This window comes from Lolium perenne, chromosome 1 (assembly GCF_019359855.2).
Source record: "Lolium perenne isolate Kyuss_39 chromosome 1, Kyuss_2.0, whole genome shotgun sequence".
In the NCBI taxonomy this organism is placed as follows: Eukaryota; Viridiplantae; Streptophyta; class Magnoliopsida; order Poales; family Poaceae; genus Lolium; species Lolium perenne.
The window spans coordinates 205,820,148-205,844,131 of NC_067244.2; the positions used below are offsets into that span (position 1 = coordinate 205,820,148).

Consider the following 23,984-nt stretch of genomic DNA (forward strand, 5'->3'; position numbering starts at 1 on the left):
GCCATGGTGGCCTTGCTTGTAGATTTGCAAAAATGGCCATAACACATAAGAGGTGATGTGTTAAGTTTTATTATTTTTGAAAAGGGTTCACCTTGCTTTACTTGGACATGGGTTAGGGTCACTTTAGGGTTATAATAGGTTGAGAGATGGTTTCCCATCATTTGGTCAAGGTTTAAAGCCCTAGGTCAAAGTTTGGTGAAATGGCTATGTGTCTCATATGCCTCTATGCATATGTTGCATTTGATTTTTGATTTGAGTGTTCTTGGCCCATTTGATGTTGTTGAGTGTTGAAATGGTATATGGAAGTGATCCATCCATTCACAACAAGTCCTAGGGTCAATCTTCTCAAATTCACAAATTTGCACTTTTCTCACATATGCCTCTATGGCATTTTTAGCTTCTTTTTATTTTCTTTGGAAACCACTTGGAAATGGTTTGGTAGGTACTAGGTAAGGTGTATGAAGGTTTTCCAAACCTCTAAGCAAAGTAGAAAGGCTTAGGGTAAAGTTTTATAAAAATAGCCATAGGCACATATACCTTTTTCTTATTTAATTTCTTTTTATTTTATTTTAGCTAGGGTGGTGAAAAGAGGGGTGAGGTTTAGGGTTTAGTGGGGTTCACAATTGTTCACCACCATTTAGCATATAAAATAAAGGTAGGGTTCAAGATTTACCTATTAGGGTTATATGCCCCTATATGTCTTCTACTTTATTTTGGTTTCTCAAAATAGATCCAAAAATGATTTTTGGAGAAGATTAGGGTTTAAGGTTGTTCTTATTTGATTTCTTTCTCTTTTATTTTATTGGGTTGGTGACCTTCACTTGATCACTTTAGGGTTTTAGGGTTTAGCACATAAGCATAATAACACTCATCATGGTAAAACACAAGATTTGAACAAGATCTATATGTATAAATCTCATTTTAATAAAAGTTTTTGTTGGTTCCAAAATTTGGAACTAGGGAAATTCATTTTGTTTGTTTTGAAATTTTTGGGTTGTTACAAACCCTTCCCCCTTAAACAAATCTCGTCCCGAGATTTTAAGAAAAGTTAGGTTCCTAAGAGAGATTGAGCATTTTATTAACAGGAGGACATACTTGGCATGGTCTGGGGTGCTTCCTGAGCTTCAGTGGCAGTCATGTGGTAGAGACGGCCGTTGTTGTTGTTCTGATTCTTTCTTCCGGCAAAGCGGCGCTGTTGCTGAGCAGGTGCGGTGGTATTGGCGGCCATCCTGGCAAGCTTCTTGGGGCACTCATTGGAGAAGTGACCCACAACTCCACATTCGTAGCAGTTGACGGTGGACTTGTCTTTGGGGTTGACGGGAACAGCGTTGCTTCCAGTCCTTGGGGCAGTATTGGGGTTGTTGTTGTTTCCATTGTTGTTGTTGTTGTTGGGGCGGTTGTTGTTGTTGTTGTTGTTGTTGTTCCCTCCGGGCTTCGGGGGTCCTCCGTTGTTGTTGGTGTAGTTGGGGCGATAATTCTGGGCAGGGGGCTTGTTGTATCTTGGGGTGAATCCTCCAGAGGAGTTATTGCGATACTTCTGATTATGGTGGGGTCCATTCTGGTTCATCATCCGGCGTTTGCGGTTCTCATTGGCTTGATGTAGCTTTCCTTCCATCTGTATGGCTGAGTCTACAAGGGCTTCTAAGTCAGCGAACGGAATGTTCACTAACACAGTCTGCATTTCGTCATGCAGTCCGTTCAGAAATCTTTCCTTTCTCTTCTCGTTGGTGTCGGTCTCATCCGGGGCGTACCTTGACAAAGTGAGAAACCTGTCGCGGTATTCCACCACGGACATCCTTCCTTGCTTGAGTTCACGGAACTCGTCTCTCATCTTCTTGATCAGTCCTTGGGGCACATGATATTTGCTAAACTTCAGCTTGAAGTCTTCCCAGGTCATCATTTGTCCGTCATTCATTGCGCGGGCGCTTGTCCACCAAGCTCTGGCTGGTCCTGCTAAGTAGTGCGTGGCAAACAGCACTTTCTCTGCGGCTTCAACTCCCGCAACTTCGAGGTTGTTCTCCATGGTCTGGAGCCAGTCATCAGCATCAAGGGGCTCTTCAGTCTTGTTGAAAATAGGTGGGTTGGTGTTCTGAAAGTTCTTTAGCTTTGATCCTGGGTGATCATGATGGCCTGGATTGTTGTTGGCAAGCTGTTGAAGGGCTGCAATGTTGGCTTGTCTTTCAGCTCTCTCGGCTTCCCGGTCTGCCATCATCGTCTGCAGCAGTTGCATCATGGCATCCTGGGTGGTGTTGCGGGTTGGTGGGGCCATCTGAACATTGAGGTAGATGATAAGATAAGAGGGAAATTTCTATGGTTTGTTTTGTTAAATTTTTAAAAGTTCACAAATTGAAAATTTTGAGTAGTGTTGCGGGGGTAAAAACCAACAACACTTTTTCATTCATACCAAGCATCATACATTACAAAGCTAACACACCGTTGGTTTGAAGAACCATTCATCGTTCTACGATACAAGGGGGATCCTGATACAACTCACACCTACTTAAGTGCTTAAATGATACTACTCTTCAGGGGGGGGATTTCTTCGTCTTCACGGGTGAGGTGCTTGGCGAGAGGCGAGGGCGTTGTCCAAATCTCTGCGGGTTTTGTACTGCCTGAAGTCCTGAGGTGCTTCATAGGGGTTCATCTTTGGTTGTGGTGGGGGCATGGTCATCGGTCTTCCCATGGAGTCATGTCTTGGGTAGTAGATGAAACGAGTGTTCTTGATCTTGTCCTCATTTTGTCCACACAGACGGGAAATTGCTTCTTGCATAGCTTTGTCTAGTCCTTCCTTCCAAGTGTTTCCCGTTACAGAAAACCATATGGTTTCCCATACCGGGGCATCAAGCTTCCTTCGTAGATCAGTAGAAACGTCCCACCGAGGTGGTTCTCCTAACTGAGCTTTGAGGGGTATTCCGAAGAACTCGGGATACGGGTGTCCCAGATAGTCCACTAGTTGCTTCAACTCCTTTTCGAACCTTAGGTCGCCTCCGGAACCAAGCTGATAGGACTCCCATTGGTACTTCATCTGTGAGCAATTAGGATAAGTAAGTTAAGAAGTAGTCAAGTGTGCAAAATTTTATGTAGGCTTGCAAAGAAAGTAGAGTATGGATTTCTCATTTTGAAAAAAGATTTCAAGGTTAAGGGTGAGAATAAGTTTTTCACAAATATTCACTTCTTGGGTTTTGAAACTAAGTTTTACAGACGTCCATTCTAACTAGGGTCTCCTAAGGTCAACAATGGCTCTGATACCAACTTGTCAACACCCGGATTTTTAAGTCCAGATGCCTATTATGCCATTCATCGCAATCCCAGGAATATTGTTTTTGCGAGACATAATAGATTAATATCACAACACATCATTCATTACAACGCATAATTTTCTTACAACAAGGGATCACATGATCCAGTCTCATTACAATAGTAGATGATCTATTGATCAATTACAAAACACATAGCGGAAGCGAAGTAGCGTAGTAGTAGTCCATCTATTCCACAGCAATCGTTGACGTCGGAGTGATCCTAGTTGTCGTAGACGTCCTGCTGTCCTTCTTCCGGGTTCTGGTACTCCTCTTCATAGTCTGGCCATTTGAATAGCCAGGGACAAAGCCATGAGTACTTTAAAGTACTCGCAAACTAATACTAAGGTAAGTGCTATCAACTATGGAAGGGGATGCTAAGCTCTAGTTTCATTTGCATAAAGCCAGTTTTATTTCATAAGCACTTTAGTAAACCAAGACCTTTCATTTGCTTAACTTAACTCAGGTGGGAACATTAGTGTCATTCCCACAACTCAGTTGTGATTCAAAGTCAAAGTCACCTTTCAAACTCAAGTCACAAGTCACCATTCATATTTTTGGAAAAGTTCTGATGACGGAACAGTATGGCCTTTCCAACTGTCCATGACCGCGGACGCGGCTATTCGAATAGGTTTACACTCTGCAGAGGTCGTACACTTGTGCCACAACATTTGCAATAATCCGTCAGGGTTAACTGGCCCTGATTTACCACACTCCGTGTGCGGACTACCAACCATAACCTTTCACTTACATATCCTAGTATAGGCATCTCTCCCCATGAGCTTGGCCTCCCAGTGAAGACAAACTGTCAGCCTGGGAACTGCACAGGGCTTGGGCCGGACATTCACCTCATTTCACGTCATATCACATCATTTCAGATCTCGTTGGAGGCAGCCCTTGGCATAACCCCGATGACGCTTGTTTAGAGGGAACCCATACTAAGATACATAAACTTCTAGTTAAGCCCTACCCATATCAGGTATTGTGGGGGTACTTGTAAAATTGGAATGGTATCGCATCCGAACCCAACCATCAGTTTTGGTAAAATTCACCAAGTCATTCACCAGTCATATTCACCTTCAAAATCTTTCAATAGAATGACTCACCATTCCAAGGTTTTCAAAGTCATTTCATTTCACAAGTTCCCAACTAGAGTAGTCATTTTCAATTTAGCACTAGCATCTAAGGATGAGGGGTGCTAAGTAATTTGCTTTGCTTCTAGGCTAACTTTGATACTCTTGTACTAATCTAATACTAACCAAGTGAATCATAAATCAAAAGGTACTTTGATAAAACAAAAGTAAATAAAGCTTGTAAAGTAAAACTGGGAAAATAGGATCATAAGCATAAAGTAAATGGGTAATGCCTTGCTCATGGTGAGCTTTGCACTTTGCAAGAGTATTATCTTGCAAGAATATTAGCTTGCAATGGTGTTAGCTTGCATTGGTAATAGCTTGCCTTGGTTGAGGTGATCAAAGTGGTCTTCTTCTCCTTGAAAGTAGACTTCCTCCTCCTCTTGATACTCCTCGGTACTAGCGTCTAAAATACGAATACGAAGATACAATCACCAAACCATTTATTGGCTATTCCAAACATCCCATATATTCACACAAACTATTCTATTCACACAATTAATACAATTTGGTGCATTGGTGGTCTTGCTTTGAGGAAGAATAATTTCCTCTCATTTTATATGTAAAAGATAGTTTCCATATAGTTCTTGAGGAATAATTTCCTCTCATTGAATCTTCTTTATGATTTAATTTCTCAAACCATCACACATGAATCTATGTTGACCTAAGTCAACCATTCATCATCATCATTTGAGAAAATGATTTAAATGAGGTAGGGATACCTCATACCATTTAATAATGCCAATTATGACTTAAAATCTCCAAGTATTTCATGTGAGAGTATTTGACCAGGGGTTCAAACTTCATAAGAAAGTACTTGGGACAAGATTTAAATGAAGTGAGACACCTCATATAATTTACACAAGTAAACTAGCATCACTCATTACTATTAAGTGGGTAAATGTGTTGTTTTCTTATTTAGGAAAAATAATTTCCTCTCATACTAATTAAGGTGTTACTTTTAATTACTTAGAGAAATAAATTCCTCTCATTATCTTATTAAGATTTAATTTCTCTTATGAACAATATATGACCTAGGTTGACCAAAGTCAACCTCTTCATACTTATCATTTGAGAAAATGATTTAAATGAGGTGAACACCTCATACCTTTTAATCCTAACATGGTAAAGATTTAATATCATCAACTATTCATATGAGACCTAAATGACCAGAGTCTCTATCTCATTTTGAATTGTTCATGACAAGATTTAAATGAGAGAAACACTCCCATGAGATTTAATAAATTGTTGGAACAATTTAAAAAGCTACTATGGCAAACCTTTAATACTCTTAAGTGAGCAATTATGAGACCAAGCAACCAGGGTTATCACACTACTTCATACAACTTGAGAAGAGGATTTAAATGAGGTGCTATTCCTCATAGATTTGAAATCTTAAATTTGGAAAATAATTTAAATGGGCTAGTAATGGCTACATAGCCATTATTTGATTCTAACCCATGATCATATACAGTACCCATATCATATTTTTACATAAACAATTAGAGTATTTGAAAATTGAATTATGAGAGTTGGAATCAACTCAAAATTCAAAAGGGTTGATTTTTAATAATTTTTCTAAGGCAGAAAAGTCTCTGTTTTGTTTATTTTACCACTTTAATTCTATAACAGATCTAGGTTTGAATCCAGTGGCATTGGATAGATAATTTCACAGGCTTTCCAACCATATAAAGTTTGTCAAATTTGGTGTGGTAGATTTTCCCCTATTGATTTTTTAAGTTGTCATCAGATTGCAATTTGACTGAAAAGGTTTAAATCGAAAATATACAGATGGGCCAGCGCGGGAAAATTACTGGGCCGAAAGATTTGAAACAGAGGAAACCAGCCCAGTATCTCTACAGGCTGCTGACAGCATGGGGCCCAGTGGTCAGCGAGTCACTCACCCGAAGCGGTACGCAGGGCTTAAGGCCGTTGGATCAGACGACGATCGAACGGAGGGGCGTCGTCGTCGTCGTCCGCGAGAAGCAGCGGCGGGCACGGCGGAGGAAGGGGGTCGGCGGCGCTTCCGGGCTCCGGTGATCGACGGAGATGGGCAGCGGCGACGTTGTCGTGGACGGGGAAGCTGATGGAGCAGACGGTGGCTCGGATGGTGGCCGAAATCGACGGCTCGCTTGGTGGCGGTGCTGCGGGTCTTCAGCTCGCAATTGGGCGGCTGCCGGCGACGACGTGGTTGGGAGAGGGGCGGTGGAGGACCAGAGAGGGGAGAGGAGTAGATTGGCGTGAGAAAATAGTCGCGGAGGGGTCTCCTTTTATAGGTTCAAGGGGTGGCCGTGGCGCTCGGGGTAGGTCGACGGTGAGATCGCCGTTCCAGGGTGATGAAGAGGCGAGGAGTGGGCGCGTCGTGTTCTTGATGTCACGGTGATGCTGACGCGCGTCGTGGCGCGGCCAGAGGAGGAAAGGTCGCGTCGTCTTCGTCCTCGCGTTCCTGTGCCCGTGGCGGATGGTCGTCGTCCATGGCGATGGTGACAGGGCTCTGGCAAGCCAATGGAGGTGTCTGGCAGGTTCCTGGCGTCATGGCGACTCTCCTGGCGGACGCTGATGGCGAGGCGATGGCTGGGTCAATGGGGCACCGTGGCGCTCTGTCGCGTCCAGGGACGTCCTGGCGCGCGTCCATGCCGATCCTGGCATGTGCTGGGCGCGACTGGGCGCGCTGGTCCTGGCCAATGTGGACTTCGTATTGGTCAAGGGCAGGCATGGTCGTGATCAGCAGGGTCATGTCATGCTCAGAGACATGGTGGTGCAGGGTGGATGTGAGAGGAGAGGGGAAGAGCATGGGGAGTGACATGAGGCCGGCATGGTTGGGTTCTGGTCAAAAATGGTCCAATGCCAGGGCAGGCAAGTGGTGGCACTAGTGTTGAAAGGTGAGAGGAGGTGCCAGAGCATCTGAGGAGGGCCAGGGTTGGACCAAGTCCATGCCAAAAATCAGTATGGGCTTCAACATTCACTCTGCCCACAAGGTGTTTGTAAAAATGGCCGAAAGAGAAAAGTTTTCAAAATTTTGAAATTCCTTTGGTGGATCTCATTCCTATAATATTTGAATTGGATTGGTGGTGGTGGTGCTCATTTTGGTGAAGGTTTGCAAGAATTCAAAAAGTTGGCCATCTTCTCTTTGTTTCAAAGTCATCACTTGTCTCCTCTATTCTGGTCAACCTAGTCAACATGAGGTATGGTGGTCAACATGAAAGTTGTTGACCTTGACATGGTCTTGGATGACATGGAGAGAGTTGGTCAAGTTTGGTTTAGGAAAAGTCCAAACCAGGGGTGCAAAGTGGGGAAGAAAATATAAAAGTGACATATGACCATTATCATATGTGAATTGAATTTGAGATTTCCTTTGATTGGATTCTTGTTTCTTTGATGCAATTGTGTTTGTTTATCATATATAAGAGTTTTACCAACAATAGATCAAGCCATGGTGGCCTTGCTTGTAGATTTGCAAAAATGGCCATAACACATAAGAGGTGATGTGTTAAGTTTTATTATTTTTGAAAAGGGTTCACCTTGCTTTACTTGGACATGGGTTAGGGTCACTTTAGGGTTATAATAGGTTGAGAGATGGTTTCCCATCATTTGGTCAAGGTTTAAAGCCCTAGGTCAAAGTTTGGTGAAATGGCTATGTGTCTCATATGCCTCTATGCATATGTTGCATTTGATTTTTGATTTGAGTGTTCTTGGCCCATTTGATGTTGTTGAGTGTTGAAATGGTATATGGAAGTGATCCATCCATTCACAACAAGTCCTAGGGTCAATCTTCTCAAATTCACAAATTTGCACTTTTCTCACATATGCCTCTATGGCATTTTTAGCTTCTTTTTATTTTCTTTGGAAACCACTTGGAAATGGTTTGGTAGGTACTAGGTAAGGTGTATGAAGGTTTTCCAAACCTCTAAGCAAAGTAGAAAGGCTTAGGGTAAAGTTTTATAAAAATAGCCATAGGCACATATACCTTTTTCTTATTTAATTTCTTTTTATTTTATTTTAGCTAGGGTGGTGAAAAGAGGGGTGAGGTTTAGGGTTTAGTGGGGTTCACAATTGTTCACCACCATTTAGCATATAAAATAAAGGTAGGGTTCAAGATTTACCTATTAGGGTTATATGCCCCTATATGTCTTCTACTTTATTTTGGTTTCTCAAAATAGATCCAAAAATGATTTTTGGAGAAGATTAGGGTTTAAGGTTGTTCTTATTTGATTTCTTTCTCTTTTATTTTATTGGGTTGGTGACCTTCACTTGATCACTTTAGGGTTTTAGGGTTTAGCACATAAGCATAATAACACTCATCATGGTAAAACACAAGATTTGAACAAGATCTATATGTATAAATCTCATTTTAATAAAAGTTTTTGTTGGTTCCAAAATTTGGAACTAGGGAAATTCATTTTGTTTGTTTTGAAATTTTTGGGTTGTTACAATTGGTGGTCGTCTGATGTAGTGAAATTGTCATGTTTTGACCCCACCAGAATTTAGCACCGTTTGATTCACCTTGATTCTTGCTCACCTACTCGCTGGCTAAAACTTGTACGATGGGTGGTCCGTCCTCTTTGTGAGGCCGGGCATTTCAGGCAACAAAAGCTCCTCGTTTGCTTCACTCGTTTTCATTGGGAGCAAAGTAGGCTAATTTCTAGATTCTCTCGTGGTGAAAATATTAGGGCCACCTCCCGCTCCTGCACTTGGGCCCTCGACTCCATCTCTACCGCCGCCGACCTCCCCCCATAGCCCCGCAGTGCCTAAAACCCGCACGTGATGGGTGGATGATGGTGGTCTTGGCGGAATGAGCACAATTCCATGGAGGACGAGAAGTGAAGGTTGAAGAGTTGAAGTTGAAGGCGGATGAGCATAGTCTTGCACTTGAGGAGGAAAGGTTTGCAAAAAAGACAGGAATGTCGAAATGTGTTCTATCATGTTCATGGACCCAAACACGATGGGTGCCAAGGCATGGAGGTATCGGGAGCTAACTTGTGAAGACATCATAGAACAAATGGAGGTATCTTGTGATGGTAGTGGTGGCGGCCATGGAGGTGGTGACGGTGGTGGACATGCAAGTGATGATGGTGTTGGACATGGGAGTGGTCATGGCTTCCTTGGAGGTGATGAGCACCGAAGTGCTCGAGTTCATTTAGGGAGATAGTGGTAGATGTGATGGCTTTTGGAGGTGCTCCACGACATAATATATGCTATCTTGTTGGTTTTTTATTGAATCAAACTTTATCGATGTGATTACTTTTGGATGAACTTGCTTGATGTGGTGGCTTTTGGATGAACCTTATGCGGGTTTTATTTTGAATTATTCGATTGATGAACTATATGTATGTTTATTATTTATTTGTTGTGTATGTTAATTTGAAATATCGTGCAATTGTTTGAAATAGATGTGTCGAATGCTACAAGAATTGGCAATTTTTTTATGGGAGCACCTGGAGCTCAGGTGTCTGAGATCTAACAAATCTCAGTCACTGACATCATTAGATTTTTTTTAAATAAACTGACATCATTAGATTATCACACCATCGTGCATATCCGGTTGGGGAGGGCGCGGTTGTCGCCAGGCGCGGCGCTGCTCGGCTGCCCGGTGGCTGCCTAGTGCGCCGCCGGCGCTAGCGCGGGGGGGGGGGGGGGGGCTCAGTGGGCTGCTCAGATGGCCCCCTGCGGGTTCAGTTGGGCCCATGTGGGCTTAGATGGGCGCCTCCAGCTCCGTTTTCGGGGTGATGGGCTGGTGGCCTGGTTCTCGTCGGGTCGTGTCCAGCTCCACGCCCTGCTGTTTGGCCCGACGGCAGAGAGGAAGCCGGGCGAAAGCTTTGCACTGTGTCTGGCCGGTGCCGATGGCGGCGGCGCCTCTGGGTGTCGTTCCCCTTCTTGAAGACGTCATCGTGGGCAGAATCTCCTGCCGTTGTGTGTGTCTACTGGTCTCCGGGTGAAAACCCGAGCTCCTTCGGAGCGGCGACGACGACAGTTCTGCCGCTACCTTCTTGAAGGCGCCGCCTTTGGAGTCCTCAACACTGTAGCGTGTTTGGGTGTGTGTTAGATAGGCTTGTTTCCCCTTTCCGGTTTTTCTCACCCGATTTTCCTCATAAACTCTGTTGCTCTGTATGGTTTTTGGGCCCGGTTTCCCTGATTAAGTGAGCAAAATTCTCAAAAAAAAAGATCATATTGGTCCAGCTCGTGAGCGTACGCTCACGTATTGTTTCCCAACGACAAAAAGAAAGGCTTGTATAAATAACCAGTGGTCCCTCACTCCCTCCCCCATGTGGCCCTTTATCTCTCGCTGAGATTACATAGTGGCGGCAGATACCTGAGAGTCTGACACAATGCAGCGGAAAATGCCAAGCAGAGGCTGCCACGGGTAGGAGCTGTTAATCATCGGTGTGAAGTAGCCGCCGCCGGCACTCCGGCCTGCGGGGTCACCCCGAGTCAGAATGAGCAGCAGCATGGCCTGCGAGTTCTACCGAGATTTTTTGCTCGCGCCTGGCAGTCCGTCCGCGTACAGGTCCGGCCATCCGGGTGCTCAAGAAGAAGCAGGCGCCACTGTGACCAGGCCCTGTCGTGCGCGCGTCCGCAGGGAGAAGCTGCTGTTTGATCCCCGACTCCCCGTCCAAGACGGTCAGCATCGCGTTCGTCATCGATCAGGCCGTGCTAGTCACCTTCCTGAGCTCGTGGTGGTCCTAGGAGAGGATCAGGACGCGTACAGCGCCGGCGGCAGGGTGCACGTGCACCAGCCCAGCCACAAGGGGCGGCGGAAGTGGGGCGACAAGACGCACGGCGGGAGGGCGCTGGGCGAGATGTACCTGCTCAGCACCTGCGACGTAGTCGTCACCACCGGCTTCTCCACCTTCGGCTACGTGGCGCATTGGCTCGGCGGGGTACGACCCTGGATCATGCCCGCCACGTCCATGGATGGGGGACGCAGTGCTTCATAGGTGTTGCGGAGGCGCCGAAAGATGGTCAACGGCGGTAGCAGGGTGCTGGAGATAGCACCGCCGTTTTGCAGGCGTATGCAGCAGATCAGCGCGGTCGACGGCGGGACGTGTGGTGCGGTAATGCATGTCCTGGTGCCTACACAACGCGCAGTGACCGGCAGCGACCTTCTCTGCTACGACAACCCAGTTCGCGCTCAACACTGTCGACTCCTGACACATCTCAGTGGCGACGACACGACCGGCGGCTGACACAACACAGCGATGGCGACACCCCGGCTACTGACACAGAGCAGCGGCGCGCGGCGACATGACTGGCCACTGAAACCTCGCAGCGGCGGCGACACTATTGAAAGCGAGACTGGGCAGGCGATTTCCTTGAGCGAGAGGAGAGGAGAAGCGGCGCACCGCCGCCACAGTGGCTCTAGATGTTCTTGGTCAGATAACGGCGGCTAGTGCACGGACAAGGGTGGCTAGGTCGACGCCGAGAAGCTCGCTGCCGTTGCCTGTTGTGCGCGCGCCGGCGTGGTGCGGGCGGGCAGCAGAGCGCGCTCTAGAAATTCCTCCCCGCCGTTCCTCGATAGGGATGGCGCCATTGCCGGCGTCACAGTGGGCAGTGATGGAGGCCTCCTGGGATGTGATGCGAATGGGAACGACGCGGGGCGGGGTGGGGACGGCGGCGCCGTCGAGGCGATGAAGGCGTGCTGACGAAGGCTGGTAGTCCATGGCGGTGGGGACTGAAGGGAGAACGCGGACGGCTGGCTTTCGTGCTTTGGTGAGCTCATGCTACCACGGAACGTCTGGCCTGCGCTGACGACAGCGGCACCGTCGTGAGGAATCCTTCGCAGCGATTTCTCTCTGTGATTCGGTGATTCCCATGAGATAGCATTAATTGTGTGTCCGCACAAGGTTTTCGTTCGTCCCAATTTTGTAGTATTAGAATAGCCTTGTTTCTCTCGTAGGTCCACAAACTACACACCAATAGGAGGCCGACTTCCGCCCGGAGCAAATGCCCGCCGGTTCATCAACATATTTTCCCTCCCTTTGATCCATAATAATTGACTAATGGCCCATCAATATGGATCGGAGGGAGTATGACAATAGAAATTCCTTAGTTTCAACGTCGGTGCAACTGGAAAAGGCTTAGTTGCATCTAACATGTAACTGGAAATATTAGTTGCAACATAAATGGAATTGAAAAAATCTCAGTTATAACCCACATGAAACTGGAAAATCCTCAGTTACAACCCCGTGCAACTAGAAAAAAATATCATCCATGTGCAACTAGAAAATCTCAATTGTAACCCGCGTGCAACTGGCACAACCTCAATTAAGACCCACATGAAACTGGGAAAATCTTAGTTATAATCCACACGCAATAGGAAATATCCTATTTGCGACTCATATCCAACTAGCAAAATCTCAGTTACAATTCACATGTAACAGAAAAAAATTCACTCAGTTACAACCAATGGGTAACTCCACATGCTAGCACGAATATAAATGCACGACCAAAGAACTTTTTTTAGTTGCAACCATGTATTGCAATTTTTCTGCAAAGGATAACAGAGAAGCAGACAAAAAAACAACAAACACCAAAAATATTGCAAAAGGCCACATGTTACAAAGGCATGACAAGAAGCAAAGCAAGCAGCCCGCCACAAAGCAGCGGACACAATAGCCCATGATAAAGCAATAGCCAGCTGCCAGCCCACAACCAAAGAAAATTTACCATGTAGTGTGCATTCCGGTGGAAAGGTGGTAGCCTACGCGACAAAACAGGCACTAAATTGGACAAATATTAAAAGAGTAATATAATGGTTAATCAGGTGACTGGGATTTATTAAATCTCAGACGCGTGAGAACTAGCAATTTTGTTTTTTTATAAAGAGTTAAATATATTGGCTAGTGGGGGCCACCTGTTAGCTTCTCAAATTATAAGAAGTTAAACAAAATACTCAGTCGTTCACTCCTCTAAAATTTGAGGGATTTGGTAGGAAATGAGGTCTTGTTGCATTTAAAAGATTTAAAAAAAGTTATAGGATTCATACTCATATGATTTGTTTACTATAAACAACAGTTGATTTAAAGGATTGAACCTTCTAAAATACCTATGGATTGCTTTTCTATAGAGTTTTAGCACTCCTTTCGATCCAAATTAGTTGCCTCAATTTTATATAGATAGAGATATATCTAGACGTGTTTGTTAACTAGATACATTTATATCTACACAATGTTGAGTTAATTAATGTGAACCGGAGAAAGTAGGAGGCTAGATATTTTGGAAATTTTCTTATATGTCTATGATAATTATGACATGTACTCAATTTCTACTGAAACTACTTGCATTTTCCTTGCGGTTCAACCAAATTCTGCAGCTAATTTCTACTCCCTCCTCTTGGATTTAATCGACCCGGAGTGAGGCATGTGCATGCATGATTTTGGCAGGCGGGTGCGTCAATTTTTTAAGTTTAGAGGTAGTACAATTTTTTTGTCCTTTTAAAAGTTCACATGCCATGACATATAGTTCCTGGGTTTTTCGTATTCCCATGCTTATAATATCGTTTGAATCAAATTATGAAACATGACATAAATATCGGAACTGAGAGAGCTTAGGCGAGAGCGAGCAATTCATTTTTTTTTCAAGTATCTTCCGTCTTCGGGGCTACCCTTTCGGTCGTCCTGGTTCCGAAACCTGCCGTTATTTGGGCCAGTCTTAAATATCCTTAAGGGCTTGTTTGGTATTAGAGTTTTAGTGGGGATTAGCGGGGATAATCCGCTCCAAACTTCAAATCCTCACTTATCCCCAATACATGTTTGGTGCTAGAGTATAAGCAACTTTGATCCCCACTTATCTCCACTTTTCGCCAAATTTGGTGTAATTTTTTCAATCCCCAATACTCTACCCCTACCTAGTGGACTGGGGGTGTGGTTATGTGGGGATTGGGTGACAGCAGAGATTCACTCAATACTCTAGAGTATTATCCCCACTAATTTCCACTAAAATACTAGTACCAAACAAGGCCTAATACAGCCGCCGCAGCCACCGAGCCCTCTTCCCTTACTCCCCCCCCCGGCGGATGCTTGGGCCGTAACTTCTTCTCCTCTTTACTATCCATCCTGCCCTCTCCGCTCCGTTGCGGCTGCTCCACGCTAGGGCTCGCGCCTAGAATTATCCAACGGCAGCCAGGGATTCCTCCTACCTGTGTATGTCTATTATGTACTATGTGCCATGCAATGAAGGTATGAAAGTAAGCTGTGGAAAATGAATTGTTGCCTGTTGGTAGGGGGTCAGGAGTGGATATATCGAGCCAAGATATGGAGCATCGTTCAAGCTTTCACAAATTTCTGCAGTTTGATATGATATCAGATTACTTGGTTTAGTACTAATTTTGTTACCAAGCTAACGAGCTGGGTCGGATGTTAATCGTGTTAAGCAAAATGAGTAAGTGAATCACTTTAATTTTGAGTCAACCTCTAGCTTAATCCAATCAATTTTGAACCAAGCCAATGCCTGTTCAAGTTCAAGTTCTGACTTATTCTAGAAGCAATCTCACTGATGAAAAAAATAAGAATACATGAATTTCCTCCTCCTATCTATGGACGGAAGCAGCACTAACTAATGCCACATACTTTTTGAAAACTCTTTGCACTTTGTACACCAATATGTGCCCCAGCTCCCGACGACACTCGCAGAGCTAGAGCTGCTACATGATGCTAGGACGCTACCAAATTCCTTTCTGGCCTGACCTTAGAAGTTCTCCTTGTGGAAATGGAACCGCGTTGTTGTTGTGTGGCTGAATTCTACTGCAAGGTCCTTGAGTGTTTTTGTGAGTGTTGGAGATCCACAGTAGAAAACACCTGCGGATTTATGCAAAACCTTAGTATCTCTGCGCTGTTAAAGTGTAAAGCATGATCCAACACTTGAATTTTGATCTGATGTGACTCACCTATACAAGCGTTCTTGTGGGTATTGGCCAAATCAGAGTACACCTTTCTCCAGTTGGGCCTTGCGAAATGTGTCCGGATCTGCGAAAATAGCGGTCAGAAAAAGGTTTAAAAAATGACGTGTCTGAATTTATTTGCAGGTTAAGAGCATCTCCAACAGACGTTGTAAAAGGAGCACGCGGCAAAAAAAAAACGCCTGTTTGTCGCGCGCGGGCGCCCGCGCGAAGCTCCAGCACACGCGGGAAAAGGGCGCGCGGTAAAAAAATTGCCGCGCCCGCGCGTTTGCGCCATCCCATGCGGGAAAGTTGCCGCGCGCGCTATAAACGCGACACGCGCGAACTGCCTGAAACTTCCGCGTGTCGCTCCGCCTCGCTCTCTCTCCCCTAGTGCTCTGCCTCCGCGCCGACGGTCCGCCTCCGTCTCTGGTCCGCCTCCGCCTCCGGCTACCGCGGCGTCCGCGCGCGGCCGAGCGGCCACTTCGACGCGGAGATCCGCTCCAGCGAGGAGCGGATCCGACTCGGAACCTTCGACACCGCGCATGAGGCAGCGCGAGCCTACGACACCGTCGAGTGGCGCCTCGGCCGTCCCCACCGGCACATGAACTTCGACGACGTTTGGACGCGCGAGCAGGCGGAGATGCTCGCGCCGCCGTCGCCGATCGTCACGACCGAACAGCGGCGCCGCGCCCGCGAGCTCGAGCAACGTCTGCACGTGGCGGAGCAGGACGAGCGCGTGCGCCTCGAGTGGGCGCGCGCGTTCCCGGAGGACATCGCTGCCACGGAGGCATTTTATGCGCAGAAGAAAGAGGCCAAGGCGAAGGCGGCCACGATGAAGAAGGCCGACCGCGACAGGCGCCGCGCTGAGTCGGCGGCGAGGAAGGCGGAGAGGGCGGAGAAGGCGGCGCGGAGGGCGAAGAGGGCGGAGGAAAAGAAGAGAGGCGCCGGACCGTCGACGAACATGCCGACCTTCTCCTCCTCCTTTGAGTGGACGACCACTCCGGTGTCCGACACGACTCCGACTAGCGGATCGTCGGACTTCGATTGGGAGGACTCCGAGTAGTTTAGTTTAGTTTAGTTTAAATAAAATGTCGGTATTTGTCGAACTTTTAATATATTTCGTAATTTCAGTTAAATTTTCGTAATTTTATTTGATTTGTTTGATCCGTTTCAAACGATATACAAAAAACTAGCCGTTCGCGTGGCGGCGCGCGATATATTTTAGAGCGTCCGAAGGAGGCCCAATTTTACCGCCCGCGCAGGCGCTGCATTTTGGCGCGTCCGGCGGGGCAAAGTGCGGCAAAGCGTGCGGCAAACGTTTACAGCACGTCGAAAGGAAGGTATAGCGCGCCGAAATTTACAGCGTCTGTTGGAGATGCTCTAACAGGGGCTGTGGGAAGGGGAAAACCTTTCTGCCGGATACGATGTCCACACCGTCTTTTGCGTGTTGGAGGGATTGAACCATGGCAATCAGAGCTGACCTTGCATCGCCTTCCTCGTACACACTGGTCAGGTAGTTGTGCATCTCTATGGCATTCTGTAGAGTGAGAGATTAAGTTACTTTCTTGTAATTGAAATGACAGCGAGAATGTGAAGTTGCTGTTTACTGAAGCAGTTAGGCTAGCCATAGTTGTATCATGTACATTGATCCCACAAAAATACTGATGTGGCAGCTAATTAAAGAGGAGAGAGGAGATTAGAGTAACATAGGTAGATATTGTATCATAGCGCGCATCACGAGAAAAGTTAATGCCAAACAAATCTTGTGCACAAATTTGCATTGAGATTCTAAAAAGTAATAAATATAGCATGACTATGATACTACTATAGAGATAGTATCATACACAAGCATCATATGCATAATACTAGCAGAAACCACTATAGAGATAGTATCATACACAAGCATCATATGCACAACTAGATGATTCCCCGCGCGTTGTTGCGGACATATATGAGAACAAAAAGGCATAAACTAAAACACTTTATTCATAAGAAGCATAGGTTGAAAAAATATTTATGGATCGATATGCTTTTATTCATAAGAAGCATAGGTTGAAAAAATATTTATATTTTTCAAAATATACATACATGCGTATTACTTGGTAGATTTATGGGCATGTTTATCCACAACAATGTATTTCCCACTTGCATATGAAAACAAATTTGTTAAACAAATTTCCTATTATTGCCGGTTATGCAAATAATCGTGGCAAAACCTGTACTCTTTGTTTCATGTTCCCGGACATGTAGAAGAAACACTTTGCATATTGAGTTTACCACCTAGGATGCAAAATGAATCTTAAAAAATAGTAGAACACATGTTTGTCCAGTATAAATCTGAAGCATGATGATGTGAATATCATCAAATCAATATTTCATATGGATAACACATTATTGTCATATAGAGTACGATCTAAATTTAACACTAAAATAAGCATGGCAAAACAACATTATTCAAAAGAAAAGGTAGACAACAACATGGGTCTACCTATATATATCCACGATCGAGTATTTCAGCCTGCCAAAATATATAAGTTTTGTATCCAAGACAGCAATAAATAACATCTACTTGAGATAATAATACACATATCAAGCAAAAATACATATGGTCCTGTAATTCATACCTGAAGAATATGTGCAGTGTAATGGAGTTAATTTGCTCGTATATGGACAAATTGAGCAAAGATGTACCAAAATTTTGTAGGACAACAGTTTATATTTCCATTACCAACAACTCATCTAGGTAGTTCAGGCAGGAATATCTTATCCTGAATCTCAAAAGGCCCCCAATTAAACAACGTGTTAACCAATTCTTTCATATAGCATGCATCCTCAACCATAGAAATAGCAGATATCAGAGCAAAGCCGAAGTGATTGAGTGTGTCTAAGGAGAATAACAAATAGGCTTTCAGAATGTGGGAATACATGATATATAGCCTTGAGGTGTAAGACAAATACATGCTGACATTTGAAGTTCTGAACTTGATAATTCGCCTTCATCTATTGATATATAACAATCAAATAATAGCCCTGCAGAATCCGTTTTGAATTGCTTCAAAGATTCTATTAACATGAGCCGTGCGACACCTCATAAATGACAGGTAGTGATCCTAGAAGGAGGAAAAAGATCAGTAGTACCTAAGCTGCCGAAACCAGTACAAAGTAGCATCACATTGTTTTAAGACGATGCACTGAGACTGGGAGAATTAGCTAACCAAAATCCAAATGATCTGCATAAATCATATGAAATAGCTCAGTTACAACATCTTATGGGAACTGCAAATCTCAGTTTCGCACATACAGAATAAAATAACCAGGAATCCAGTAATATGCAGACGGACGGCCGGAGACCTAGAGGACAGAGATATATGAACCTGTGAATAAGCAAACCATCTTTGAGACTTTGAGAGTAAATGATTCAGACCCAGTAATCTCTATATGAGGGGAGTGGAAGACATGATGCAGGTAGACAAAAGAGATGTACTCAATCAGGGATGGTGGCGTTGCTACCAGGACTGCCCGCATCCATGAGTCACTATGTACTCGATCCTAGATCCCTTGAAACCAATCAGGGCTGGTGGCGTCCTGGAGACGACGGCTTCTTCCTGACTAACGCATCTGTTGTGTGCCGCCCGACCTATGCGAAACGACAAACGGACTGGTGTTGGGCGCGGCATGGCCTGATTTTTATGATGGTGGTGGCGACGGATGAGTTCCATGGAGCAGTTTCCGATGGTAATTGCTGGGATTTATGAGGCGTTTCCATCGGGATTTAGGTCATGGATGGAATTTTCGTGGGGAGGAGAAAGGAAGGTCGCGGCCGGTCACTTGCGGAAGAGGAACAGCGGTTCTATTTTTTTTTTCACACTGCAAGCCCACGAGGATGGGTGCCGAGCAATCCTGCAAGCGAGGTTGCGAGCCCACGAACTGCCAGCGAGTCAACATCGGTCCAGCCCATCTAAGAAGAATCTTGGGGCGACGCAAGAAGAGCCAGATGTGACGATGCTCTCGGGCCATCTATTAAGAAAGAGAAGATACTACTACATGATACTTACCACTATGATCAGCCTTAGGGTTGAGTAATACTTCATGATACTAACCACTATAGAGATAGTATCATACACAAGCATCATATGCATAATACTACTACATGATACTTACCACTATGATCAGTCTTAGGGTTGAGTAGTACATCGCGATCGCTTTCAGCAACTTCATTCATGACACCTTTGAACCATTCAAAGGAGCCCTGTTCCCTAGTAACCCAGTAGAAGTAAGCTCGGCTTGGACCATTGCTCTTAAAGGTGCTGCCTGACTCCTCGTCCTGCATGCTTTGCATCTCCTGTTGAATCCAACTCATTCTATTAATTCTACATTTGTGCTCATGTATGAGAAAGAATTTCCAGTAACAGCTGGAGAAGTTTACTTGACTGGACTTCAGGTTGTGCAGGAGATCCTTCAGTATGCTGATGAAAGGAGTTGCACCGATTCCAAGCCCGATAAGCAAAAGAATGTCGTATTTCTTGTAATTTTGAGCTGGTGCACCGAAAGGGCCATCTATAAAGACGGAGAATACCATATTTTATATCAACATGTAATCAAACCTTACATGGTGACGATGTTTGCATTCTAGTCTTCTTTTTTAACTGCCAAACAGAGTCTCACAAGCAACCAACCAATACAGGATATAACCAATATATTATTTAGCAATTTTTCTCATGTTTACAGGAAGCACAGACAGCAGCAGTAACAAGTTCATAAAATACAAAGAAAAAGGAAGAGGGCTGACGAGGGAGTTACAATTTTGCTTTGCCGTTTTCTTTTCCTCTCCAATGTACCTCGGTTTGGAGTTTGGACTTTGGACAGAGTTGTGCCCTTGTGTGTTGGTGTACCAGAGGCAATTCACAGTTGCAAAATGAGCGTTCACTACATCTCAAAACTCGGCGAATACTCATGTAATTCAAAAAAAAAAAAAACCAGTGTTTATGTGAAAACTGCATCTGTGTATCGCACATTCACGAACTAGTTACAAGTACGATATGCACAATTTGTAAGAAGCCTCCCGCTTCGGCACCGTAATTTTAATAACAAAGATTCGCAACAATATAACTACCAGAGTTCACTGCATGTCCAGAATTTCAAAAGGAACTGCAGTGTTCAGTGTACTGAAACTAAAATGGAAAAGGTTGCATAAACTGAGAACAACCTTCATGGGCTCATGGCAGAATTATTTTCCGGATTTCAGATAATATTTTCGACTTCAGAATTTTGCACCCTAGTACTCATCAGAGAATTAAACTGGGCCAACACAAAATGGAAAGAAAGAGTGATGCCTTTGGTTGGAGTGAAATTCATACCACTACAATCAGATGCTTCATCCAAGATAAATGCAGCTAACAGAAATGAAGTTTTTGCCAGAATAAGAACGTGGCCATTAAAGACCAAGGTCACTGCATTATTATTCAATCAGGTTCTGAACTTTTCGAACCGCGTGGTCAAAGCAATGTCACTAGAACAGATAAGTTTTGCCAGAAACACAAGAGCCACAGAGGTTTTCTCAACCTATATCTCTATGCAAAAAAATTAAGATTTCTCCATGTCACAGTTTCCGAGGCAGCAACACTTTTGAAGAGGTTGACTGGAAGGCAAAGATCTGCTCTGGACTTTCTCTACTCTGCATCGAAATCTGGGTGTCGTGGCCCCCCGTTTGCTGAATTAGCAAAAATAATGAAGCAGTATTAGCAGAAATCAGTGAAAAAGTTAGGCATCATGACACATGAACTGCAACCGTTGCAACAGATCAATAGCTCCATATTGCTAAAACAAGTCAACAGCAAGGTCAAGAAGACAGCTGATGTATAAACCCTGGAAATAATTTAATGTGCGGAAACTAGCTTTCCTGCAGTGCTGCATTGAATTATGGTCACATTCGTTCAAAAAAATTACAACAGGCCAAATCATATAAGTGTAAATCAGTATCTTCTTTGTGAAGCTGAAACTAGATGAGTGGACTGATTTGGGTTTTCAGGTTCCAATGTTTTTCACTAGCACCAAATGGCAATACGTTGAGAACTAAATCCTCTGAACCTACTACTACAGTTATTTCAGAACCAATAATTTCCATAGCAAGGTTGAGTTGAGTATGAACAAGTGACTGGTGAAATAATTTTCCCCAGCAACCAACTAGCTTTAAACAACTTTCTAGCATACACAGACTGATAAATCCAACAGGAACACTGTAAATACCTATTGTTTAGGTTCAGCTACCTTTACTTTTCGACTACTCATACCTACAAGACTACAGCAGTTCATACAGTTACCTAGTCCTAACTGACTACAATTCACAAGTTCTAATGACTACAATAGTTTCTTGACACTACCATTTAGAATAATCTGATCCGAACTATAACGGTTTCAGTATAAGCTTCCCAAGCACAGGCAGATTTTGTAGATAAAAAGCACAGGCAGATTAGCACTCCACTAATACAAACACCAAAAGATCATGGCCATGCAGCAAATAGTATCTGCCAGTTCCACATATATCAGGGTCTCTCACCTGGCATATCGCCCGTGATTACGAGGATCTCTGTGCTGTGGGATAGGTTGGCGACGAGTGGGGTAATGCGCCCGTATCTGCCCGCTCGGACGTACATGACGAGGTTGTTGGAGACGTTCCCTGGGATGCCCAGCCGTGTGGCCAGCTCGTTCCTCAGGTGGTACACGAACCTTCCCCTGAAACTGAAATTAACGGCGGCAGCGTAGCACCATTCGCCGTTCACCGTGAACACCACCATCCGCGACCGCGACGACAGCAGGACAGAGAGGTGGAGCTGCGTTGAGTTGCGATTTGCAGAGAAGCATGATTATATTCAGGCAGGGAGATGAAAGAAGCAGGGTACTGCGCTGAATTTCATGATCGAAAACACAAATACGGAGGCGCAGGAAATCAAGAAACAGAGGCGGCAACCCAAGAACTGCTCCAACAGAACCAAGGATTGCTCCCAGGCGAATGAATTTAACACAACTTGCGATCCCCGCGGTTAAATTCCGACGCAGATTAACGACATTCTAGAACCAGATTCGCTGAATCGAACCGCCCCCCAAATCCCGAAAGCAACTCGATCGAGAAGAATCCAGAAGCGGGCATGGCGAACTCACCCTAGACGGACGTGGAAGGCGGGGGATGCGCTCGCTGCTGGGGACGAGCTCCACCACCCACCGCATCATGGTGCTGATGTTGTCGACATCGTGGACGCTGACGATGCTACCGTTCCAGGGGAGGTACTTGCCGTTGGCGCGGAGGTAGCCGTGGCGGTCGCCCTGGGCGACGTGGCGGCAGAGCAGGATCTCGGCCCCGGGCTGGACCCTGAAGGGCTGCCACCTGATGGCCTCATCCTCAAGCTCGTCGTAGTTACGCAGCGCGACGCGGAAGCCGGGGCAGTCACGCGGCGCCGAGGCTTGGGTGGCGGAGAGGTAGCGGCCGTAGGCGGCGCTGTGGAGGAGCACGTGCTGGTCGTCCCCGAAGTAGCGGTGCACCACCCACGCCACCTTCATGGACGCCCGACGACGGCTGAGTGAGACGCCATGCCCGTCCTTGTCGGCGTGGAGGTAGGTGCCGTGCACGGCGCTCCGCAGCCGCACGGGGTACCCGTCGGGGGGGAACTGGTCCATCGGTCGCTGTCGGCGCTGCTGGACCGCCGAAGAGCAGAGGCGGTGGCCGCTGCGAGGTGGAGGGAGAGGTGGGCTCCGGCGAGGGGGTGAAGAGGAGGAGAGGAGAGGCGAGATGAGCGATGTTTGTTGAGAGTTGAGACGGTTACCTTCGGGCGCCAAGTATTTCAAGGTGCCAGCCTGACACGCCATCGCCTTACCGGGCTTTGGGCACTAGCTGGGCTTGCGGGCTCTTTTCTCGGCCCGGCCCGCCAGGCCCAAACCCTCACGAGCGCGGGTCTCTCCACGACCCTCTTCTGTTCCTGCGCCGGCGGCGTCGGCCAGGGCCGGCTGCGCCGTACCACCCTTCCTTCCCCTTCCCCGGAAGAGCCTCTCCCGCCGCGCCGGCGCGACGACGAAACGGCCGGTGGCACTGCTCCCTCTCCTTGCCAACGCGGCCGCCCGGCACCAGCGAAGCGAGGCAGCGCGACGACGGCGAGGAGCGAGCGAATCACCATGAGATCCAGCCCGGCGAATCGGTAGTGCCGTGCGTGCGTGCTCTCTGCTCTCCCTCCTTCCCGTTGCTCGCTAAACGAGGATGCAGAGCTTGGTTCGTGAGAGTAAAACTATGACATGGTGCGTTGCGAACTTCTCGTGGTCGGCTCGACCAGCGCAGCACGGACACGGCACACTAGTCACACTGCTGATCATCTCTCTGTATTTTTTTTTCTTGTAATAATTCACTTTATTTTTTTCGAAATGGGGAATAAAACCCCGGCTTCTGCATCGTGATAATGAACACGATCTTTTATTAAAAAATTACGATTACAAAGTTTAAGAACCACTCAAGCATCGTTCAGGATTGATACAAGAATCAACCAGCGAAAGAAAGAAATCAGCAAAAGACTACACATCACTGTAGTCGCCTAGTGTGTCACCAACCAGCCTGGCACAAGATATCTTGAGCGACCATCTGGAGCCGTGTGCAGCCAGTAGCCATAGCATCCCGTTGCCCCTCTGGTGACAACAGAG

The 23,984-nt window shown here is 45.8% G+C and overlaps 2 protein-coding genes and 1 long non-coding RNA gene across 5 annotated transcripts in view; all 3 read right to left on the bottom strand.

Moving 5' to 3' along the window:
- LOC127320848 (uncharacterized) overlaps nucleotides 1–23,663 on the bottom strand; it is a 144,660-nt gene extending 120,997 nt beyond the window's left edge. Inside the window, exons 1-4 of one of the 3 annotated variants that reach the window (XM_051349941.2) lie at nucleotides 23,123–23,659; nucleotides 22,464–23,025; nucleotides 21,862–22,135; nucleotides 20,726–21,015 (exon numbers count right to left, since the gene is read on the bottom strand). In XM_051349941.2, coding sequence (XP_051205901.1) covers nucleotides 20,975–21,015; nucleotides 21,862–22,135; nucleotides 22,464–22,976 — 828 coding nt within the window. In that variant the 5' untranslated portion in view covers nucleotides 22,977–23,025; nucleotides 23,123–23,659 and the 3' untranslated portion in view covers nucleotides 20,726–20,974. Of the gene's footprint in view, nucleotides 1–20,725; nucleotides 21,016–21,861; nucleotides 22,136–22,463 lie in introns of those variants that run through there. The other 2 variants (XM_051349935.2, XM_071822814.1) reach the window with 2 other exon arrangements.
- On the bottom strand, nucleotides 14,880–19,884 carry LOC127336589 (respiratory burst oxidase homolog protein C). The gene is made up of 4 exons (XM_071824986.1): nucleotides 19,498–19,884; nucleotides 16,714–16,842; nucleotides 15,312–15,390; nucleotides 14,880–15,222 (listed from the first exon to the last, which is right to left on the bottom strand). Exons 1-4 carry the CDS (start codon nucleotides 19,882–19,884, stop codon nucleotides 15,113–15,115), a joined length of 705 nt encoding a protein of 234 aa, XP_071681087.1. The 3' UTR covers nucleotides 14,880–15,112.
- On the bottom strand, nucleotides 18,523–19,272 carry LOC127320869 (uncharacterized). Its single transcript, XR_011747491.1, has 2 exons — nucleotides 18,790–19,272; nucleotides 18,523–18,679 (listed from the first exon to the last, which is right to left on the bottom strand). It is a non-coding gene; the product is annotated as an uncharacterized lncRNA (long non-coding RNA).
- Nucleotides 23,664–23,984: the final 321 nt, after the last annotated feature.